A 22,856-nucleotide genomic window follows, 5' to 3' on the forward strand; every position below is an offset into this window, starting at 1 on the left:
GCACATATGCAGCTGTGTAGGCACGCACACACAGCCATGTGTACACAGACCTGCCCGCAAACGCACAGGTTCACTTTCCTCTCTATGATGCAAACCCCCAGCTCACACTCACCCGAGTGCAAACCCAGGTGTTCCTTCTTGTCCCCACTTTTTTGTGTCTGTACCCCCTGGACGCTGCCTCTATCACCCCCTCGGGCCCCGGGCTCACTGCTTCCCTGCCCCGTTGGGCCCAACACCCAGAGCAGAGTTTCTGAGACCCTGATGCCCACCTCACTTGGAGGGACTAGAAGGCTGAATTGCTCCAGGCAGGAAGGGGGGAAGAACAGGAAAGACTAGACCTGTGGGGGCAGAGAGAACCTGAAAGCTTAAACTTTGACCCCAAAGAGCAGCTACCTACAAGGAGGCTGCTTAGCCCCGAGGGAGGGGTGCTCCACTCGCCTGCCGGCCCCCACAAGCCTGCCTGAAGCAGAGCATCAGCCTTGCTCCCAGTCCCGGCCCCCTCGAACATCCCGGCTTAGTTTTAGACAGACATACACCCCGAAGTCTGAGTTCATTTCCATTTCCATCCACTGTTCTGGCATTGGAAGCAACGTGGTATCTTTTTATACTGTGTTTTCTGGGACAGTCGCTCTATATGATGTGATTCCCAGAAGAAGAATTTATAGCACAAACATTCCTTTAAAAATATGGCTCTTCCATGCTACTCTGCCGTAATTAACCATAGACAATTAATATTTAAACTGTTATCACCTCACCAGGCAATGAAATTTCCTGAAATTCTCTGCTGCACATCCTGACACTTTTACTGGCAAGACTGAATTAGCGGGAGAGGGCACCTTGGTTTTTAAAATCATCTTACAATAATGATTGATTCTTCATAGATCCCATCTGACGAATACTCAAAACCATTTGTCCAACATATGAAAAAGAAAAACCACTCAGATCCATTGAAATATTCACTGGGAGGGTTTTGTGCACTTAAAAAAAAAAAAAAGAGAGAAAGAAAAAGAAAAGCAAAGCAACCTGATGTCCTCTCCTGGCTGCGGCTTCTCTATGTTCCCAAATCTAATTCACAGGGGATTGTTTGAGGCGCTGGGGCCCAGCCGGCCTGACAATGTCCACCCCGCCATCGGCAGCACCTGCGCTCCAACTCAATGGCCCAAATTACAGGGCCCAGGCAGACACCCCATTGACAACAAGGGACACAAAAGGGCTCCGTGCTGCAAGCTGTGGGTGGGAATTACAAAAGGTTAAGAGACTAAATATATAAATCCTTTGAATATAAAATCAATGTGCTTTGTCACCAAAATCTGGGTGCTGTGGTTTAACCAAAATAGGGTTTAGAAAATCTGCTAATAGTCTACGTCTTGGAAATTGTCTTTTCTTCTCAATGAAATGCAAATCCTTATTTGAAAGTTAAAAACAACTAAACAACTGAAATATTTCATATCAACAAAATAATACAATGTGTGATGTGCAATTATGTAGCGCTGACGTTAGGCCTCCGGAAAGAGAATGGATTTGCCCTCTTGGTCGATTTATTTGTACAAATGAAAGCCAGGTTTCCGGAAGGTTTCCGGCTGCTGTCGGGTCAGGGAGGAAAGACGCCTGGACCCCAAGTCCATGCCAGTTGTGGGACGAGTGGGAGTGCCCGGAGGCCTGTCCCCGGGTTGCGGATGGCTGGGCTGACTTTCTAGCCTTCTCCACGGACAGGGGAGCAAGGCTGGTGTTCCTTCCAACCTGGGCATGGGGGCAGGGCTGGAGCACTCCTGGGGGACCCCTGTGGCCTTGACCCAGCAGGGAGTGGCTTCCGGGGCCCAGAGACCTCGGGGTGGCTCGGGGTGACAGGGGGCAGCACAGGCATGCTGGGCGTCTGTGGCAGGTGCTCATCTGCCCCTAGCTATGGCCCTGAGTTTCAGAACATGCCGAGGCCTTGGCAGCTGCGTTAAGACGCGAGGCGGCGCAGCTTTATTTCAGGTCTGACTCAAGTCCATGCTCTCTGGAAGCCCTCCTTCCCTCCCTCCTCTCCCCAGGACAGCCTGACCTCTGTGTCCCAAAGCCCAAAGGATGTGAAGTCTGGAGGTGGCCGAGAATGTTCCAGTTTTTGTTTGTGGCAGGTGGAGCAGGGCAGGGAGGCAGCGCAACCCACTGGTGGGGCCGGCCCAGCTCTTCACACACGACCTCTGGGCAGAGGCCACAGTGAAGCCTGGCGGGTGTCCTGCCAGCCGAAGTCCAGCTGGGACCGGCGGGGGTGCTGCGTGAGCACAGCTGCCCAGGGTGGCCAGGTCAGAGCCCGTGCCCACACTCCCCACACACTCAGCGCAGCACGGGGCTTTCGCTGCTAAAGCAGCAGACTTAGAGTTCTGTGGAGATGGGGATGAGGCTGCAGGCTGGCTCGGGGTCACGGCAGGGCACCCTGCCCGCTTCCTTGTCAGAGATGCGAGTGAGGGTGTGACGTCTCCCTGGGCTCCTCCTGCAGGGGTGGCTTAGGTCCAAGGAGACTTAGGTCCTTGCCCGCCAGCCCTCTCCGGGACTTCCCAGCTGGTGGTGCAGCAGCGGGGGCCCAGCAGGGGTACGCTCATGATGGGCTACTTGGAAGATGGCCGGCTGACTGGCAGCCTCCATGCTCCCCTTCTCTGGTAACAGAGTCTTTGCCAGCACTTTGTGCTTCTTGTCTCTGTGTGGCCTGGTGTGGCTGTGTGGCCATGTGGCCTGGTGTGGCCGGGCCGTATAACCAAGTTCTGAGCAACAGCAGTGAGTGTTGTACCTCCAGGAAGCTTCTTTAGAAGGGGGGGGGCCCTTCTCCTTGCCACTTATGCTTCCCCCTTTCTGCTGGCTGGAATACGGGTGTGACAGCTAGAGCCTGTGCAGCCATCCAGGACCATGAGGTGGTGCAGGAAGATGACAGTGGCAGAAGAGTCAACAGGAACTGGGGTCCCCAGTGGTTGGGGAGGGAGCTCCCCTCTCCCTCAAGCTCTTATGTGTGTGAGAAGTCACCATGGCTGGGCAGAAGCCACTCTAGTGTTGTTTGCTAAAAGCAGTCACATCTCATCCTAAGCACACGGCCTGCCGGGAGGAATCCACCTGTGGCAGGGTCTTGAGGACGCCTGGGCCAGGCAGCACTGGGTCCGTGGCGGGGAGCGGCCAGAGGGCTTGGTGAGAGCTGTCCTGCTCTCTGGCTGTGGCCGGGTTTTGTTGCAGGTGGGCGTTCCTAGTGTCCCTCTCCCGCAGTGAGAGGGATGCCCAGACCTGGAGCTTCCGCCATGGATGCACGTGTCTCAGCCACCGGATCAGGGGGTACTCGGAAGGAACTTTGACGGACAGGGACCCTGGAGATTTTCTGGCCCAAGTTTCTTTCAGGCCTCATGTTGGATTACCTTCTGGCCTGACGTCTCTGACCTGCACGTGAGTGGCCGTTGGGTGGGAGGTCCTGGCTGGTGGCTGGAGGACACGTGGACACTCAAAGGCCTACGGCCAGTTCCAGGTTGGCAGGTTTCTGCAGGTGCTGTCTCTGCAGCCAGGGGCTGGATTCTCACTGGGCATCTGCGTCCCATGGCCCCAGCTCTCTCACATGTAAGCGGAGGCGGAAACTTGAGGCTAGATCCGGTACAGCTGCCCTGGGCCCAGGACGAGCTGCAGGCAAGACCAGAGGCTTCAGCGGGGTCCACCTCTTGGCAAGGGCCTTGGCCAGAGGGAGGGATGTCCGTCCAGGAGCCAAGCAGGCAGCACTGTGATGGCGCCAGGGACGCGTGTAAGCAAGGGACTGTGGTTTGGTTTTTTGAGAATGCAAAGTTCTCACTCACAAGGAAATGATTCCTGGTGTCTGTTCCCTGGACACACGGGGCAGTCTCAGATCACCACCCTTTTTTGTCTTCTTTTAGGTAGATGGCTTAAAGCAAGCTGGCCCGGCCTTGCTGGCAGGTGGTGACGTCTTGCCTGGTCCTAGGGCCTCCGTGGGGCAGGGCCCTGGAATCTGAGAGCTTCCAGCTCTGAGCAGGGGCTGCTGACTAAGGGAGGGGCTCTGGGAGCTGCCTCCAACCTTGGGGTGACGATGGTGGGCCCAGGTCGACAGAGCTGGGCTCCCCGCGCAGTGGGGCTCCCCAGCCTGGGGCCAACATCTCCAGGCCTCCCGGCCACGACTCCTCTTTTCCGAAGCCATGATTGTTTTAGTTTTCCCTTACTTAGGGATGAAAGCTATCCTGGCTGGAACTGGAACTTCAAAATGACTCTGTTTCCTCTGCAGGGGTCTTGGCCGGCATCCTCAAGTCCCCAGGCCCGAGGGCTGTGGTGGGGGTGGGGCTCCAGGTACTGAGTGGGACCCTCTGCCCAGCACCCTGCCGTTCTGGGCCGGAGAAGCCTCATCTCTCCACCATGTCCCAGGGTGCTGTGACGGTCACATGTTGGGGGCAGATTTTCAATGGGAGATGGGAATCGGGAAGAATAGTTTGCGTCGACTGCTACAGGGAATGAGGGTAACGATCCGTGGGTCGTGGTTTGGAAGCAGCAAGCCTGATAAATCTGTCCTAACTGGGTTACGGACTGCGCAAAGAAGGGTCGATAAAGACCACGGAGGCCGGGCGCGGTGGCTCACGCCTGTCATCCCAGCACTTTGGGAGGCCAAGGCGAGCAGGTCGTGTGAGGTTAGGAGTTCAAGACCAGCCTGGACAACATGGTGATGTTGTCCCGCCTCTACTAAAAATACAAAAATTAGCTGGGCCTGGTGGTGGGCAACTGTGATCCCAGCTACTCTGGAGCCTGAGGCAGGAGAATCACTCGAACCTGGGAGGTGGAGGTTGCAGTGAGCCGAGATCGTGCCATTGCACTCCAGCCCAGCAACAGAATGAGACTCCAGCTCAAAAAAAAAAGACTAAAGAAAGAGAGTGGAGGGCACCCCGGTGACGTCCATCGTAGACTCTGAAACAGTGGAACCCCTCACCCGGGCCCGGCCTTCCCACTGTGCTTGGCCTGTGCACTTTCCTGCCAGTGATCTGGATTTCACATGGCACCCAGCAGCCCGGGACACTCTGCCAAACCTGACAGTGTTCCCAAGGCGTAGGGCCTGATGCTTGGTCCTGGGGGGTCCACGTGGGGTTGCTGGACGGCTCAGCTGTCTCGGTAACTGCTCCTCCTGAGGAGGGCTGTGTGGACCGAGCTGCCTCTGGGCGGGGCCGCAGCGCGCGGAACAAGACGTCGCTCAGCAGCTCCGCCCAGGAGGGACCTGTGGACTCAGAGCTACCTGTCCGGGTCCTGCTGGCTCCTTGGCCCAGTCGCCGAGATGGGAGACAGACAAAGCAAGGACCCGGCCAACTGTGCCCAGGGGAAATCTGCCCAACCAGCCCCTTCCCATGAGGAACTTCTCCAGGTTTAAGAAAAGGAAAATAAAAGCAGCCTGGCGTGGTGGCCATGCCTGTAATCCCCGCACTTTGGGAGGCTGAGGCGGGAGGATTGCTTGAGCTCAGGAGTTTGAAACTACCCTGGGCAACACGGCGAGACCCTGTCTTTATAAACAAACACAAAATATGAGCCAGGCATGGTGGCTCGGGCCTGTGGTCCCAGCTACTTCGGAGGCTGAGGTGGGAGAATCACCGGTGGAGGCTGCAGTGAGCAGAGATCACGCCCCTGCACTCCAGCCTGGGTGACAAAGTAAAAGCTTACAGGGCATGCCCTCCCTGACCCCAGCCTCCGCCTCTTTGCCTTGGTTTGGACTTGACTGCACCGGACCAGGCCAGGCTCGTCCCCTCCAGGCCACCCTGCACAGGCCTCAGTCACCCTCCCTTTACCGATGAGGAAACTGAGGCACAGAGAGGTCCGGCTGCACACTGGTGTGCAAACAGCAGCCCAGCCTTCCAGGTTTGGTCTCAGATGCACTCACGAGGTCCAGGCAGAGCTTCCCACAGGCCTGCAGAGCTCGGAGCAAACTCCAAATGTCTGGGGTTCAAGCCTCAGCAGGTCTCACAAAAACAAAAGCACGTTCCTCTAGGCGTCCCACTGGAAATTTCTTTTGTGCTGGAGAGTTTATGGCTGGACAGTCACATCAGAGCCAAGCCAGAAATAGTCTGAGCCGGGCTGGGATTTGGGGAGGCCCCCAGGTTGGGTGTGCCCAGACCCAGGCTGCAGGGCCGGTGCAGGGAGCCGGGGGTGGGGTGTGATGCAGGCACCAGGCTGGTTTCAATCGAGACCCCAGTTCTTGGCTCCAAAAATCTCTCTAAGTAGAAGGCGTGGCGCCTGGTAAGTACTTTTATGCTGAAATGTGAGAGCTATTCCACCAATGTGGTGTAAAATCGCTTCTATAAACTGAGGTGAAGGCAGACGAGGGGCGAGGGCTGGGCCCCCCGTGGCCCTGCTGGCCCGAGGCTTTGCTGTGCTGGCCTCCCGTGCAGAGGTGCCGGGTCCTGCTGCCCCACACGGGCCACCCGCACACTCTCTTCTGTGAAAGATGCCCCGGCCCCGCCGCTCCTCTCACGGCCATTGTTTGGAGCGGGGCTGGTCAGATCCTAGGAGAGTGAGCTCCCTGCAAGCGCAGACCCCCGAGGCTCTGAGGCTCCGGGGCTTCTGTCACCAGCTAGGTGAGGTTTCCGGGCAGGGGCACAGGCACCAAGGTGGCCCTGCTGGCGGAGGCGCCTCCCAGGGTGGCGAGGGCCATCTTGCTGCCGCCTCCCCCACCGGCTAAATCTCGGCTCTGGGCTCACCACAGGCTCTCAGATCTGCCCCCCGCAAGGAGCGCCCCAGGCTCAGATCCTCACTGTGGCAGCCGGGGACCTCAGCTGTCAGCTGGGCCCTAATCAGAGGCCCCCAAACTCAAAGTGCCAGGCATTTGTCCAGTGGGGACCCCTGCGCCCGACTCCCGTTTATTGAGCCTTGAGGTGCAGGGCTGTGGTGAGGAGGACCCAGCGGCCAGCAGCACTGCAGGGCCCCCCAGCGCCCCCAAGGGTGTCCCCTGACTCTGGCCCTGAGCCGCACCCCTTGAGTTTACAGCAGGCTGAGCTGCACGGGAAGACAGAATGCCACTGGGCACGGTCAGCTACAGCGATGAAGCTTCCATTCAACTCCACGAGCAACTCTGCAGCGATCCGTGTGAAGCCCAGGCCGCACATTCCATGGAAGCACAATTCTCACCCGGCCCAGCCTGGGGGGCAGAGTTGGGGGCTGGGGGGCTCTGCTGGAGCACCTGGAGCCTCATCTCCATGAAGAAACTCGAGGTATGGCAAGTGACACCCGTTTTCCTCCTGGCTGCTCAAGAGAGGCCTGAGCATCTCCGCAGGAAACCCTGATCTCGAGGGGGCAGTTCGCAATGTGGCACCCCAGAGCCACGGCTGGCAGCCACTGTGGGGGCTCCCGGGCGGCAGGAGTGGCTGGGGCCATGTCCAGGATGGCCACGGGCCTCCAGGCCTGGGTGAGTTTGCCCTGAGAGGACCCCACGAGGCTGCAGCCCCTGCCAGGCTCAGGGCAGACGAACAATTGACCTGAGCGTCCTCAGCCACCTGGGACTGCTTGTCTGGGGATGTGGGCTGGTCGGCCCTGCCTCCTTTGTCCCACGCGTGATGACTGACCCCAGGCGTGGCTTGCTTCCTCACCGAGGCCTGCTCCGGCCTGGTTCTGGGCCCCTACGACCCCACACTCCCTTGACTGCTGGGGTCACCCACCCCCAACACGTTTGTGAACTCCACTCACCAAGCTGGTCACTGAGGGTGTCCTCCTGGCCATGGGCGGCATCCGAATCCAGCTCCTGGTCTCCCCCAGGCAGGGGCATGGAGGTTTCTGCAGCTCCCTTGGTAGCTCTGGGCCCCAGCACCCCAGCTTCACGGCTGGACACAGGATAGGGGATGCATTCGAACCCACTGCAAAGGAAGGGGAGCGGCTTGGCTCTGCTTGCTCCACAGCAAGCTAGGGTGAGTGAGACAGCGTGGCCCACGCCCTGGACCCTGGGATGTGCCTAGCCCTGAGTCCAGGGAGCACTACTCAGCCTCTCTGAAGGGGGGGGTCTCCGGCTGGGATGGGACCAACGCAGACCCAGAGAGAAAGGCCTCGCCAGGGAGGAGACGGCAGGTCTCGGCTTGAGGAAGAGCTGCCTGCCACCCCCGTTATTATTTATGATGATTCCAACAGCGTCGACTCTCGGGTGTGTTCTGACTTTGACGGTGGGTCCAAGTTTACCCCAAATGCCCGACCATCCTTAACTCTGGAGAAGGGCTGGTGGGAAAGGGAGTCAGCGCTGCGGCTCAGCCTCACGTCTGATAGCCCGGCACTGCTAAGTTCTGACTGTGAATGGTACAATTTGTGGATTTCCACGTCGTGGGGCTTAGAGTGAGGCCTCCTCTTGGGGTCCTGCAGCTCAGGCTTCTGCGTGTGGGTTCGTGAGCAACCTGGCCTGGTGCAGTGTGTTCCTGGGAGGCCTGGTGCGTGTGCGTGGGGAGTGGCACCCGCATTCCTCCTGGCTGCATCAAGAGAGGCCTGAGCATCTCTGCAGTGGACCACCCTCCCACGCGCACCGAGGGCTGGGGTCCTGAAGTCTTCACTCCAGACACGGACCCGGGCCCAGAGGCTTGGGGGCCGAGCGCTGGGGGAGACTAGGGCCTCTGACCAGGGGCTCGCTGTCTCAGAAGGCAAGAAGGGCCATGGCAGAGGTCAGATACTGAAATTCAAGGGAGCTGTTTCCTTAAACAGACGTCAAGTATTTCCTTTGTCATAACCAGGACTTGGTCCAGGGAAAGAAGAACAAGGAATTAACATGATCTAAGCGAACTCAAAACAAACTCACGTGGTAGAGTTCTCACTGAAACGCATGCTCAAGGTGCCCAGCTGCCTTCACACAGGGTCGTCAGGGAGTGGGAGGCTGGCCTCCGTGCCCAGGCAGACTCCTCTCCCCACAGATACTGAGGGAGTCCGGGCCTGAGACCAGGAACGAGCCCCAAGAATCCACCTCTGAGTCCCCCAGCAATCTCTGACCTGGGACAGCTGCAGCCTCTGGACGTGACACATTTTGAGTGAGAACGCGTGGAGGCTGGAGGGTGGAGGCGGGTGTGCCTGCAGGAGGTATCACGGGCCAGGGATCACAGCCGATTTCCGAAGTTTATGAGCAGGTTTTAAAGATGGCTGGCACCATGGCTGGGGCCTACAATCCTGGCACGCTGGGAGGCCAGGGCGGGAGGATCGTTTGAGCCCAGGCAGTCAAGGCTGCAGTGAGCCTTGATTGCTCCAGCTTGGGCGACAGAGTGAGGCCCCTTGATGAGGAAAAAGCTTCTTTGGAAAGAGAGGAAGGAAGGAGGAAAGAAGGAAGGAAGGAGGGAGGGAGGGAGGGAGGCAGGGACGTCAGCCAGCCTCACTCAGGAACACAGCAGTATGGCCACAGCCCCGGCCTCTGTGGCTCTGCCTGGCTCCCCTTCCTCCCAGGCCCCTTGCCATCTGGGGTGCCTTCATCCCCATCTTCCCTCCACTGCGCTGTACATCTGTGTCTGGCTGGTCCTGGCTGCGCCCAGCCCTGCATCAACCCTGGCGGGTGGGGGGCACGTGGGCAGCAACAGAGCGAGGGGCGGCGGGGGCTCCGGGTGGAGCTTATTCTCATCATTCCCCCTGAAAGCTAAGGAGGGACCCCCTGCCCCCCTGCCCCTCCCAGGGCGTCACCGGCGTCCCCTGTACTCACAATGGGGTCTGGATGAGCGTCTCTTGGCTGTCTCTGTCCACTTGGAAAAAGCTGACCTCAGAGTACGCCGGCAGCTGCACGTATCTGACAGCCGCTGAGATCTGCAGGACCCGGCCGCTCTCACCTTCCAGGAGACAGGAGCAGGCCGTGAGCACTCACAGGCACCCCAGAGCGGGGTGCATGGGCGCAGGCTCACCAGGACTCCACCTGCGGGCAGGGGCTCGGGGCAGGCTTCTGGGACGCCGTGTTTATAACAGCAGGGCCACATTTGCCGGCGGCTGTGACTGCTGAGGACCCTGGCTTGCCTTCTGTGGCTTCTCTGCTCCTCTCCCATGCCCTGTAGAAGTGTCCCGGCCCTGCTATCTCTGGTGCTGGCCACACTCACCCCAATGCCTCTGCACCCCTCTCCTCAGGTCCTGGATCCCAAATCTCCACCTCTGGGCCCTGGCCTGGGGCCAGCACACTATGGGAAGGCCTCTCTGTGCTGGCCAGCCTCAGGGGTTCACCTCGGGCACACCCAGGCCCTGGGCTGGTCAGGGGCGTGGGGTGGCACTGGCACTCACAAGTTCCTGGGGCCTCCATCACGGTCCTCGTCACCCTGGTGGATATCAGGCTCATCTGCCACCCTGACCTGGGGGCATGGGCTCCCCTCTCCACCAAAGTACCCAGCACAGGGCCTGGCACACAGCCAGTGCCCACTAAATGCCAAGCCATCTGCTCCAGGTGCAGGTGCCTGTACTCCATCACTCCTGGGAACCTCGGGCTGCAGTGGCCCCCAGAGGACCGTGCCCAAGGAGTGGATATCACTGTCCCTCTGAGTTGCCAAGATGCTCTGGGCCCTGCTGGGCAGGTGGAGGTGGTGGAGCTGGGTATTCAGCCACACCCAGGAGATCCCGTGTTGGGGGCCGGATAGCAGGGAGGAGTGGCTTGGGCACCACGGGTGGAGGCAAGATGGCTGTGCCAAGAGGGGCCGGGAGGAAGAGGCAGGAGGCGGGCGCAGTGGCTCACGCCTCTAACCCCAGCACTGTGGGAGGCGAGGCAGGCAGATCGCCTGAGCTCAGGCGTTTGAGACCAGCCTGGCCAACATGGTGAAACCCCATCTCTACTAAAAATACAAAAATTAGCCGGCTGTGGTAGTGGGTGCCTATAATCATCCCAGCTCCTCAGGAGGCTGAGGCAGGAGAATCGTTTGAACCCACGAGGCAGAGGCTGCAGTGAGCTGAGACCATGCCACTGCACTCCAGCCTGGGCGACAGAGAGAGCCTTCGTCTCGGAAAAAAAGAAAAGAAAGAGGAAGCGGAGGGAGGTGAATGCATGGGGGCCCCAGAGTGGATGCCGAGCTTTGGGACAGGCCCCCAAGTTCACAAAGGAATCGGGAAGTGACTGGACTTCAGCGACATTGGCACTCGGACAAAGCAGGGCCCAGGCAGGCTCCCACTTGGGGTGGCCATGGAGGGGTGACCTCAGAGCCCGGAGCTGTGCCCGACCACCCAGTTGAAGTATTACATCCTGCAGCCCCAGCATGTCCAGGGCCTGCTCGCGTGCATTCTGAGGTCACGGTCGCATGGAGGAGAGGTCAACAGGAAGCCAACTCTCATCTTACGAAGATCTGGCAAAGGACACACGACTGGGAAAGAACAGACGTCAAATGTCGTGTAAAAACTCCAGCGTAGCCTGCTGGACTTCTGTATGGGGATGGAGTGACTGGGCCTGAGTGACACCCCTGGTTCAAACAACCGAGAAAGCAGACAAAGTGCAAGGAAACTTGATTGTCAGAATCACGGACACCTCAGGACAGTGACCTTGAAAGAAGTAAAGAAGGTGTGGACTCTACAATTGCCCTGGCCACTGCCTTAAAAGAACGTGCAGGATGAGCTGCAGGCAGGAAACTGAGGCAGAGTCCAACTAAACCCCTCAGTTGAGGAAAAAAGAGCAGACACCGTGGGGAACAAGACACACAGAGTTTTAAAGTTCAAAGGGCGGAGCAGCAGAGGAGAGGACCCTGAGCAGAGGGAGGAGGCTGCAGTATTCAGCGGAGCACCGGTCAGCACACACAGAAGGACACTCCACGAGGCTGGGGAAGAACCGTCTGAAGAACTAGAGGGACGGGGACCTGGGGCTCACACAGGACTGGGCATCGCGCCTGTTCTCAGCCAGCTGGGAAAACGGAGAAGTCACAGGAAGCTGGGGCAAGCTCTCAGAAGGGTCTTGCGACAGTCATGGGGAGCAAATTGGTGTGAGGCAGACGGGTCTCCAGCAGCCGTAACAGATCATAAAAGCAAGACCCGAGAGGATTAAAGTGTCTCCAAGTCACCGAACTGTACCCCAGAACAAAACTCAAGAATATTTACAGGAATACAAAAATATCCGACAAATTTTGTACAGGAATACAAAAATTTACGATGTCTGGCACCCAATCAAAGATTACGAGGCATGCAAAGAATGCAGGAAAGCGTGGCCTGTGACAAGGTGAAAAATCCATCGACGGGAAGTGGCCCAGAACTGACTCCGATGTTAGAGTCAGCAGTAAAGGACATTTAAACATTCCTATTATAACTGTGTTCCATGTTCAAAAGTGAAACAGAGACACAGAACATATAAAAAGAACAAAGAGCCGGGTGAGGTGGCTCACGCGTGTGGTCCCAGCACTTTGGGAGGCCGAGGCAGGCAGATCACTTAAGGTGAGGAGTTCAAGACCAGCCTGGCCAATATGGCGAAACCCCATCTCTACTAAACACACAAAAAATTAGCTGGGCGTGGTGGTGTGTGTCTGTCATCCCAGCTACTTGGGAGGCTGAGGCAGGAGAATCACTTGAACCTGAGAGGTGGAGGTTGCAGTGAGCCAAGATGGTGCCATTGCCCTCCAGCCTAGGCAGCAGAGCAAGGTTCTGTCTCAATAAATAAATAACTAAATAAATAAGAAACAAGAACAGAGTCAAACTTCTGGAGATGAAAACTACAATGTACGAGATAAAAAATATGTTGGATGTGATTCATAGCAGGTTAAACATTGCAGAAGAAAAGATTTATGAACCTGGAAATGCAGCTGACCCTGGGCCAACATAGGGATTAGGGCCGCTGACGCTCCCGCAGTTGAAAATCCACGTGTCAGTTCTGACTCCCCCAAAGCTTAACTGCTATAGCATACTGTTGGCCCGAAGCCTTGTTGAGAACAGAAACTGTGAACACATACTTTGTATGTTCTATGTATTAAATGCTGTATTCTTATAATAAAGTAAGCTAGAAGGAAGTGTCATTAAGGGAATCATAGTTAAAAAAAAAAACATGGCTAGGCGGGCGCAGTGGCTCACACCTGTAATCCCAGCACTCTGGGAGGCTGAGGCTGGCAGATCACAAGGTCAGGAGTTTAAGACCAGCCTGGCCAATATGGTGAAATCCCATCTCTACTAAAAATGCAAAAATTGGCCAGGCGCAGTGGCTCACTCCTGTAATCCCAGCACTTTGGGGGACCAAGGTGGGCAGATCACCTGATGTCAGGCGTTCAAGACCAGCCTGACCAACGTGAAAAAACCCCGCCTCTACTAAAAATAAAAAACTAGCTGGGCATGGTAGCGCATACCTGTAATCTCAACTACTCGGAAGGCTGAGGCAGGAGAATCGCTTGAACCTGGAGGCGGAGGTTTCGCTGAGCCGAGATCATGCCATTGCACTCCAGCCTGGGCAACAAGATCAAAACTCCACCTCAAAAAATAAATTAGCTTGGTGTAGTGGTACGCACCTGTAATCCCAGCTACTCGGGAGGCTGAGGCAGAAGAATTGCTTGAGCCTGGGAGGCAGAGGTTGCAGTGAGCCGAGATTGCACCACTGCACTCCAGCCTGGGTGACAGAGTGAGACTGTCTTAAAAAAAAAAAAGCATATTTCCTATTCATTAAGTGGAACCGGATTATCATGAAGATCGTCATCCTTGTTACCTTCACACGGAAGAGACTGAGGAGGAGGAGGGAGAAGAGGGGTTGCTCTTGTTGTGGGGTGGCCGAGGCAGAGGAAAACCATGTATGAGTGAATCTCGCAGTTCAAACCTGTGTCATTCAAGGTCAACTGTAGAGCTATAGAAGGCATTCCAAACAAACCGTGGAGGAACAAGAGTGAAAAAGAAAAAACAAGAAGGAAGGAAGGAAGGAAGAAAAGAAGGGAACCAGTGAACAGAGGAGCCACCTCAAGTAGCCTGATCGTGGGTAATACATGGGAGAGGCCGTGCCAGAAAAATTACTGGAAGAAATAATGGTTGAAAAATTTCCACATTTAATGAAAACACCTGAGTTCAGGAGTTTGAGACCAGCCTGGCCAACATGGTGAAACCCCGTCTCTACCAAAAATACAAAAATTAGCCAGAAGTGGTGGCGGGGACCTGTAGTCCCAGCTACTTGGGAGGCTGAGACAAGAGAATCACTTGAACCCTGGAGGCAGAGTATGCAAGGAGCCAAGGTCGTGCCACCGCACTCTAGCCTGGGCAACAGAGTGAGACTCTGTCTCAAAAAAAAAAAAAAAAAAAAAAAGAAGAAGAAGAAGAAAAAAGAAAGATACAGCAGGTTCTATGTTCTATGTCTGGCAAAATTATCTATAAAAAAAATGAAGCTTTTGGGAGGCTGAGGTGGGAGGACCACCTGAGGTCAGGAGTTTGAGACCAGCCTGACCAACATGGTGAAAACCTGTCTCTACTAAAAATACCAAAAAAAAAAAAATTAGGCGTGGTGGCGGGCACCTGTAATTCCAGCTACTCTGGAGGCTGAGGCAGGAGAATCGCTTGAACTTGGGAGGCAGAGGTTGCAGTGAGCCGAGATCCCACCATTGCGCTCCAGCCTAGGCTACAGAGAAAACCCTGTCCCCGCCTCCAAAAGAAAAAAGAAAAAAGAAAAAAAAAAAAAAAAGAAATTAAAATCAAGATGTTTCCAGACATACAAAAGCGGAAAGAATTCATCACTAGCGAACCTGTGCTACAAGAAATATTAAAGATGACGTCCTTGGAGGCAGAGGAAAATGAGAGCAGATGGAAGTATGGACCCACAGAAGGAGCGAGCAGAGGAGGCTGTTTTCTGTTTATTAAGTAAACGTTAAAACCTAAGTGGTCATTTGGACAAAAATAACAATGTATTATTAATTTCATTACATAAATGAACATAAAATGTATGAAAACAATTGCATAAAAATTGGGAGTGGCAAAAAGGGTGTACTATTATACAGATTTTACTAGTGAAGTAGAATTACATCTCTTGAAAATAACTGTGTCACAGCTTGCCAGGAGTAAAGAATAAAATTAAAAAGAAAGAAAGAAAGTAACTGTGGTAAGCCAAGTACCTCTGCTACCCTGAGATGGCAAGACCAACCCTTCCTCTTCCTCCTCCTCCAATACCTTGACGATGATCCCCTTCCACTTAATGAACTGTAAAACCTTAAGGTAACCCCTCAAATAACAAAACAAAGAGTTAGAATTAATATGCCAACAGAGGGTCAGGAATGATGCCTCTTAACTATAATCCCAGCACTTTGGGAGGCCCAGGTGGGCAGATTGCTTGAGAGCAGGATTATGAGAGCAGCCTGCGAGTAAGAGCCTATCTATCTCTACAAAAAAAAAAAAAAAAATTGTTTTTTTAATTAGCCAGGTGTGGTGGTGTGCACCTGTAGTCCCAGCTACTCAGGAGGCAGAGGCAGGAGGATTACTTGAGCTCAGGAGTACGAAGCTGTAGTGAGCTACAATTGCACCACTGCACTTCAGCCTGGGTGAAAGAGTGAGGCCTTGTCTTTAAAAAAAAAAAAAAAATCAGAGAAGATAAAATGGAATCATAAAAAATGCCCAATTCAAAAAAAGATAAGAATAGATATGGGGGCAAATAAATAGCTGGGGCAAATTAAAAAATAGTAAAATGGTAAATTTAATCCTACTGTGTCCATAACCATATTAAATGTGAATGGTATAAACAGTTGAGTTAAAAGGCAGAGATTGTTAGATTGGATAAAAAAGCGAGATGACTATATGCTTCCTACAAAAAGTACACTTTAAAAACATAAGCAGGTTAAAAGTGAAAGGATGGATAGAGCTACATCATGCTAATGCTCGTCAAAAGGCATAAAGAGTGACGATATTAATATCACAGAAAGTAGATGTAAGAGTAAAGACAGTTACTAGGGATAAAGAAAGAAATTTCACAGTGATAAGAGATCAACTGATTAAACTACAAAAAGTCTGAATGTCTATGCCCCCAATAGCAGAGCCTCAAAATACATGAACCAAAAACTGATAGAAATAAAAGCATAAATAGGCAAATCTGTTTTGTTTTGTTTTGAGACAGGGTCTCACTCTGTCACCCAGGCTGGAATGCATTGGTGCGATCTCAGCTCACTGCAACCTCCACCTCCCAGGTTCAAGCAATTCTCCTACCTCAGCCTCCCAAGTAGCTAGGATTCCAGGTGTGAACAACCATGCCTGACTAATTTTTGTATTTTTAGTAGAGATTTTAGTAGAGATGGGGTTTCTCCATGTTGGCCAGGCTGGGCTCAAACTCCTGACTTCCAGTGATGTGCTCGCCTCAGCCTGCCAAGATGTTGTATTACAGGCACGAGTCACCGTATCCGGCAAGGCAAATCTATTATAGTCAGGTATTTCAGTATACTACTCTCAATAACGGCTAAAACAAGCGACAGAAAATCAGGAAGGATACAACAAACTTAAACAATAATATCAACAAAATGGACCTGATTTAGAAAATATTGTACTCAACAGCAGAATTCACGTTCTTCTCAAGTGCACACAAACTCTTCCAGAAAATTGAAGAGAGACTTTTTCCCAATTCAACCATTCTACGAGGATAGCATTACCTTGATAGCAAAACTTGACAAAGACGTTACAAGAAGAGAGGATTTCAGGCCAATATCTTTCTCGAACAGCAATGCAGAAATTCCCAACAAAACCTTAGCGAACTGAAGGACAAGATAATTCATTGCTCTATAAAAACAAAAACAAACAAACAGAAAAAACCCCAGGCATGGCGGCTTATGCCTGTGATCCCAGCATTTTGGGAGGCCGAGGTGGGAGGATCGCTTGAGCCTGGGAGGTTGATACCAGCCTGGGCAACACAGCGAGATTCTGTCTCTATAAAAAACAAAACCAGCCAAACAGAAATATAATTAATTGGGAAAAGAATACTCTTTTTAACAAATGATCTTGGGACAAACAGATATCCACATTCAAAAGAATATACAGCAGTTGGACCCTCCTGACACCGCACAAAAAGATTAACTCCAAGTGGCTTCTAAATGTAAAAGCTAAATATACATATGTATATTTATAAATATATATTTATAACATATTCATTACATATATATTTAGCTTTTACATTTACGAACTATTTGGAGTTAATCTTTTTATATATATAAATATAAATATATATTTTTAGCTTTCATATATATATATATTTTTTTTGAGACAGTCTCACTCTGGAGTGCAGTGGCGTGATCTTGGTTCACTGAAACCTCTTCCTCGTGGGTTCAAGCAATTCTCCCTGCCTCAGCCTCTCAAGTAGCTAGGACTACAGGCACCTGCCACCATGCCCAGCTGGTTTTTGTATCTTTTAGTACGGACAGATTTTTGCCATGTTGGCCAGGCTGGTCTCGAACCTATGACCTCAGGTGATCTGCCTGCCTTAGCCTTCCAAAGTGCTGGGATCACAGGCATAAGCCACCACGCCAGGCCTAAAAATATAAAATTCTTAAGAGAAAGCATAGGAGTCTGGGCTAAACAAAGTCTTCTTGGATATGACATCCAAAGCAACAAAAAGAAAAATAGAGAAATTGGGCTTTATCAAAACTTAAAACTTGTGTGTTTCAAAGAACACCATCAAGAAACTGCCAGACTGCCAACAAAATGGGAAAAAATATTTGCAAATTAGATATCTGATAAAGGACTTGTATCTGGAATATATAAAGAACTCTTAAGACATTTTGATGCAGGGCAGGTGAGCTCCACAGAGGGCTTAGGCTGTGAGGGTTCTTGGCTTTGGCCAGGGAAGGGTTCAAGGCAAGCGGGAGGTATGGGAGGGGCAGGGCTACAGCTCTGTGACTGTTCCTGTGGAGCAGCGCTACCCCGCAGGCAAAGAGCAGCAGCGCAGGGGAGCGTTGCAGTCATATTACACCCATTTCTAACTGGATGCGGATTAAAGGGTGCTTTATGCGGAAATTTCTAGGGAAGGGGCAGTAACTTTTGGGTCATCAGGTCATTGCCACGGAAAGGGGCAGTAACTCCCAGGTGTCGCCAGGGTGATGGTAAACCGGCATGATGCGTTGGTCGGCATGTCTTACGGAAGGCTGCTTCTGCCCTGGCCCCGTTTTATCTAGTCCTCAATTTGGTCCTGCGTCTCAGCCCCACTTCTGGCGTCAAGGGCCACCTCCTACCACCGTTTCTCCAAATAAGATCTACAAATGGCCCAAGGCACACAAAAAGATGCTCAACATCCGGCCTTTAGCGAAATGTAAATCAAAACCACAAGAAGGCTCCACTTCACACCCACAAAGATGGCTGTATCAAAAAGACAGACAGTCCGGGCGCGGTGGCTCAGGCCTGTCATCCCAGCACTTTGGGAGGCCGAAGCGGGTGGATCATGAGGTCAGGAGATCGAGACCATCCTGGCCAACATGGTGAAACCTCGTCTCTACTAAAAATACAAAAACTAGCCGGGTGTTGTGGCGGGCGCCTGTAGTCCCAGCTACCGGGGAGGCTGAGGCGGGAGCATCACTTGAACCCAGGAGGTGGAGGTTGCAGTGAGCCAAGATCACGCACTTCAGCGTGGATGACAGAACGAGACTCTATCTCAAAAAAAAGAAAGAAAAGAAAAAAAAAGACAATAACAGGTACCGAGGAGGGTGTGGGGCCGTCGGAACCCTCATTCATTACTGGGGGTGACGCAGAACCTTACAGCTTTTCATGTTCAGACTGAAGGAAGAAGTAACGGTGTATTTATTTACAGACAACGTGATCCTATATAGAGAAAATCCCAAGGAATCCTCCAAAGCGCTAGAATAAATGAGTGAAGCAGGTCAAAGGAAATGAGGTCAGTATGTAAACATCGACTGCAGTCCAAAAACTTCCAAAACGTAGTTCAGAAAATTCTACTCACGACGGCATAAAAAGAATACACCAAATTTATCAGCGCTTTAATGACTGTATTAATACTTATATTAATAAAATAATTATAATTCAATATCTAATGAATAATACATTATTACGCATTAATAGGTTTCATAAAGAAGGGCAAGACGTGTGCTGACAGTAACAAGACACCGGGGAGAGAAAGTCAGCCTCTAACTCAGCGGGAGACGCGGTGTTTCAGGAACCGGAGGCCTCGGTGTCAGTGAGACGGCCATTCTCTCCAGAGGGGTCCGACGCACCCCCATCAACATCCCAGCAGCCTTCTTTTGCTGTTGTTGCAGAAATTGGCAAGCTGATCTTAAAAATGTACACAGAAATACAAAGGTCCCAGCAGAGTCAAGATAATTTTGAAAAGGAAGAACGAAATTGGGGGACTCTCCAGCTGGAAAACGTGCTAAAAGCAACCAGAGTCCAGATAGTGTGGTCCTGGCGTAGACCGAGGGGACGTCAGGAGAGACGGGCCAGTGGAGCAGAGCTGGGAGTCCAGACAGAAACCCCGGCTCTTAGGGCAAACAAATTTTCATCCAAGGTGCAAGGCAGCTCAATGGCGAAAGGACAGTCTTTTCAACAAATGATGCTGGGACCATTGAACATCCCCATGAAGAAGAGATGAATTTAGAACTTTATCTTTTCCACAAAAATGAAACTGGATCACAGACCTAAATGTAAGAGCTAGAGCTATAAAACCTCTACAGGGCTATGAAAAAATCCTTGTGAAACTTGGGTTAGGCAAATAATTTTTAAATACAGTTTCCAAAACTATGATCCATAAAAGAAAAATAGACAAACTGGACTTCAAAATTAAAAACTTTTGCTGTTCCAAAGACAGCAATAAGCAAATGAAAATATAAGCCATGGGCAGACAGAAAACATTTGCCAAGATGTACCTGCTAGAGGGCTTATATCCAGGGTAGGTAAAGAACTCCGTAACTCAAAAATAAGAAGACAACCTTTTTTCCGTTTCTTTGTTTTTAAGACAGGGTCTCCTCTGTCGCCCAGGCTAGAGTACAAGAGTGCAGTGGGGCAGTCACGGGCTCACTGCAGCCCCAACCTGCTGGGCTGAAGGGCCCCCCCAATTTCAGCCTTCCGGGTAGCTGGGACCGCAGGCATGTGCTACCACGATTGGCTAATTAAAAACAAGTTCGGGTTTTTTAAGAGGTGGGGGTCTCACTATGTTGCCCAGGCTGGTCTTGATCTCCGGGCTCTAGTGATCCTCCCACCTCAGCCTCCCAAAGTGCTGGGATTTTAGGCATGAGCCACTGTGCCTGACAGTCCGATTTTTTTTTAAATGGGTACAATATTTGAATAGACATTTCTCCAAAGAAGATAAACAAATAGCCAACAAGCATGGTGAGAGCCGCCCATCATCATCGGTTGTGAGGGAAACGCGAATCACAACCACGAAGAGCTACCACTTTCCACCCCCAGGGCAGTTACTACAAAAAGACAGAATTCCCAGTGTCGGGAGGACGTGGGGAAACCTGAACCCTCAGCGTGGCGGCGAGACTGTAAAATGCTGCTGCCATTTTGAAAAACAGTTCTGCAGTTTCTTTAAAAGTTCAAACATAAATCTACCATGTGATCTAGCAACTCCATTCGTAGGTACACGCCCATGAGAAATGAAAACACACAAAAGCCTGTATACGAATGTTCACAGCAGCACTGCTCATAACAGTGACCAGCTGCGGATGAGTGGGGGAGCAGACAGTGGCCCCTCAACGGAACGGAAGACCATCCTCCCAGAAAGGAAGGACGTGCCGACAAAGGCACGCGTGCCCCCACACACACGTATGCACGTGCAGACCTGTGCACACATGTGCAAGAAAGACACCCCTAAGCACATACATATGTGGGCACGCACATCACAGTATGTGCACACACACACGACTGCATACACACCCATGCACACATATGCCTGCACACACACCTGCACACCCATGCAAACCCACACCTGCACACACCCATGCACACACACGCGCACACACCCATGCACACACCCATGCTCACAAACACACCCATGTACACACACATGCCTGCACACACACCCCTGCACACACATGCACATACACGCACACATTACACCCACACACACACCCATGCACACACATGCCTGCACACACACCCATAGCTGCCTGACTGGCAGGGGAGCTGGCACGCCTGCAGCCTCTCTGCTAGGCTCTGGGCACAAAGGCTCCGCTCTGCCGCAGGAGGCACATGCAACATGTCACCTGTATCTGCACGGCTTAAGCACCTGACGCATTTCTCTCCTGGAAGTGTCGGACCGTCCTCCTGGAGATGCTTACCCTGGGCAATCTCCCCTTGGTCCTGCAGCAGCTGAATGTGCACCGAGAAGGGACAGCCTTGGACCACTTCCATCACCTCCGGACCCAAGATCACCATCTTCGTGGCTTGTTCTGGGAGAGGACAGAGTAGCTTTACTGGTGCTGAGTCAGCAGTGGGCGCCCTGGGAACCTGCCAGAGCTCGGGGTGGCAGCTAGAACACAAGTGCATGCTGGGGCTGACCCCCAATAAGCTGCCGTGCAGAGGCGCCAGCTGGGCAGCTGCCGTACTCTGGCCATGCAGCTCGGTGCTGGTGGCCTTGAGCACTGTGGAGTGGAGTCCAGTAGACCCCAGAGGCCATGATGCACGGCAGAGACATGAGTTGGGGGTGAGGACTGTCAGGTTTTCCTGCTGGTGGAATGTTCTGGCACGTCATCCCGCTGGTCGGGATTCAGGCCCTGCATTCCCTGCATCTGAAGTCAGGACCCTAAGGTGCCGGACTGGGGAAGGGCAAAGCCTGGCGGCAACGGTGACTTCCCTGGGGCCTGCGGGGCATCGCTGTGGGCACTGATGCCACTGCATTCTGCTGCCAACGTGCTTCAACCAGAGGAGATGTGTGGATCTGTATAAGGAGGTGCATGTGGATCTGTGTGAGGAGGTGCGTGTGGATCTGTGTGAGGAGGTGCGTGTGGATCTGTCTGTGCGTGTGGATCCATGTGAGGAGGTGCGTGTGGATCCGTGTGAGGAGGTGCGTGTGGATCTGTGTGAGGAGGTGCGTGTGGATCTGTCTGTGCGTGTGGATCTGTGTGAGGAAGTGCGTGTGGAGCCGTGTGAGGAGGTGCGCGTGGAGCCGTGTGAGGAGGTGCGTGTGGATCTGTTTGTGCGTGTGGATCTGTGTGAGGAGGTGCATGTGGAGCCGTGTGAGGAGGTACGTGTGGATCCGGGTGAGGAGGTGCGTGTGGATCCGTGTGAGGAAGTGCATGTGGATCCGTGTGAGGAGGTGCGTGTGGAGCCGTGTGAGGAGGTGTGTGTGGATCTGTTTGAGGAGTTGTGTGTGGATCTGTCTGAGGAGGTGCGTGTGGATCTGTCTGAGGAGGTGCGTGTGGAGCTGTCTGTGCGTGTGGAGCTGTCTGAGGTGGTGAGTGTGGAGCCGTCTGTGCGTGTGGAGCCGTCTGTGTGTGTGTGGAGCCGTCTGTGAGTGTGGAGCCGTCTGTGTGTGTGGAGCCATCTGTGTGTGTGTGGAGCCGTCTGTGAGTGTGGAGCCGTCTGTGCGTGTGGAGCCGTCTGTGTGTGCGTGGAGACGTCTGTGTGTGTGGAGCCGTCTGTGTGTGCGTGGAGCCGTCTGTGTGTGCGTGGAGCCGTCTGTGTGTGTGTGGAGCCGTCTGTGCGTGTGGAGCCGTCTGTGAGTTTGGAGCTGTCTAAGGAGGTGAGTGTGGAGCCGTCTGTGCATGTGGAGCCGTCTGAGGAGGTGCGTGTGGAGCCGTCTGTGCGTGTGGAGATGTCTGAGGAGGTGTGTGTGGAGCCGTCTGTGAGTTTGGAGCTGTCTGAGGTGGTGAGTGTGGAGCCGTCTGTGCGTGTGGAGCCGTCTGTGTGTGTGTGGAGCCGTCTGTGAGTGTGGAGCCGTCTGTGTGTGCGTGGAGCCGTCTGTGTGTGTGTGGAGCCGTCTGTGAGTGTGGAGCCGTCTGTGCATGTGGAGCCGTCTGTGTGTGCGTGGAGCCGTCTGTGTGTGTGTGGAGCCGTCTGTGCATGTGGAGCCGTCTGAGGAGGTGCGTGTG

At 53.2% G+C, this 22,856-nt stretch overlaps 1 protein-coding gene across 5 annotated transcripts in view; it reads right to left on the minus strand.

Annotated features, from left to right (window-relative positions):
- MORN1 (MORN repeat containing 1) overlaps nt 1-22,856 on the minus strand; it is a 67,582-nt gene that overhangs the window by 25,608 nt on the left and 19,118 nt on the right. For 4 of the 5 annotated variants that reach the window (XM_032262173.1, XM_032262177.1, XM_032262176.1 and 1 more), the window contains 3 exons: nt 21,105-21,215; nt 9,641-9,764; nt 7,672-7,838 (listed from right to left, as the gene is read on the minus strand). In XM_032262173.1, coding sequence (XP_032118064.1) covers nt 7,672-7,838; nt 9,641-9,764; nt 21,105-21,215 — 402 coding nt within the window. The remainder of the gene's footprint in view (nt 1-7,671; nt 7,839-9,640; nt 9,765-21,104; nt 21,216-22,856) is intronic. The other variant, XM_032262175.1, reaches the window with a different exon arrangement.

This window comes from Sapajus apella, unplaced genomic scaffold (assembly GCF_009761245.1).
Source record: "Sapajus apella isolate SASKATOON/1434 unplaced genomic scaffold, GSC_monkey_1.0 scaffold127, whole genome shotgun sequence".
Lineage (NCBI taxonomy): Eukaryota > Metazoa > Chordata > Mammalia > Primates > Cebidae > Sapajus > Sapajus apella.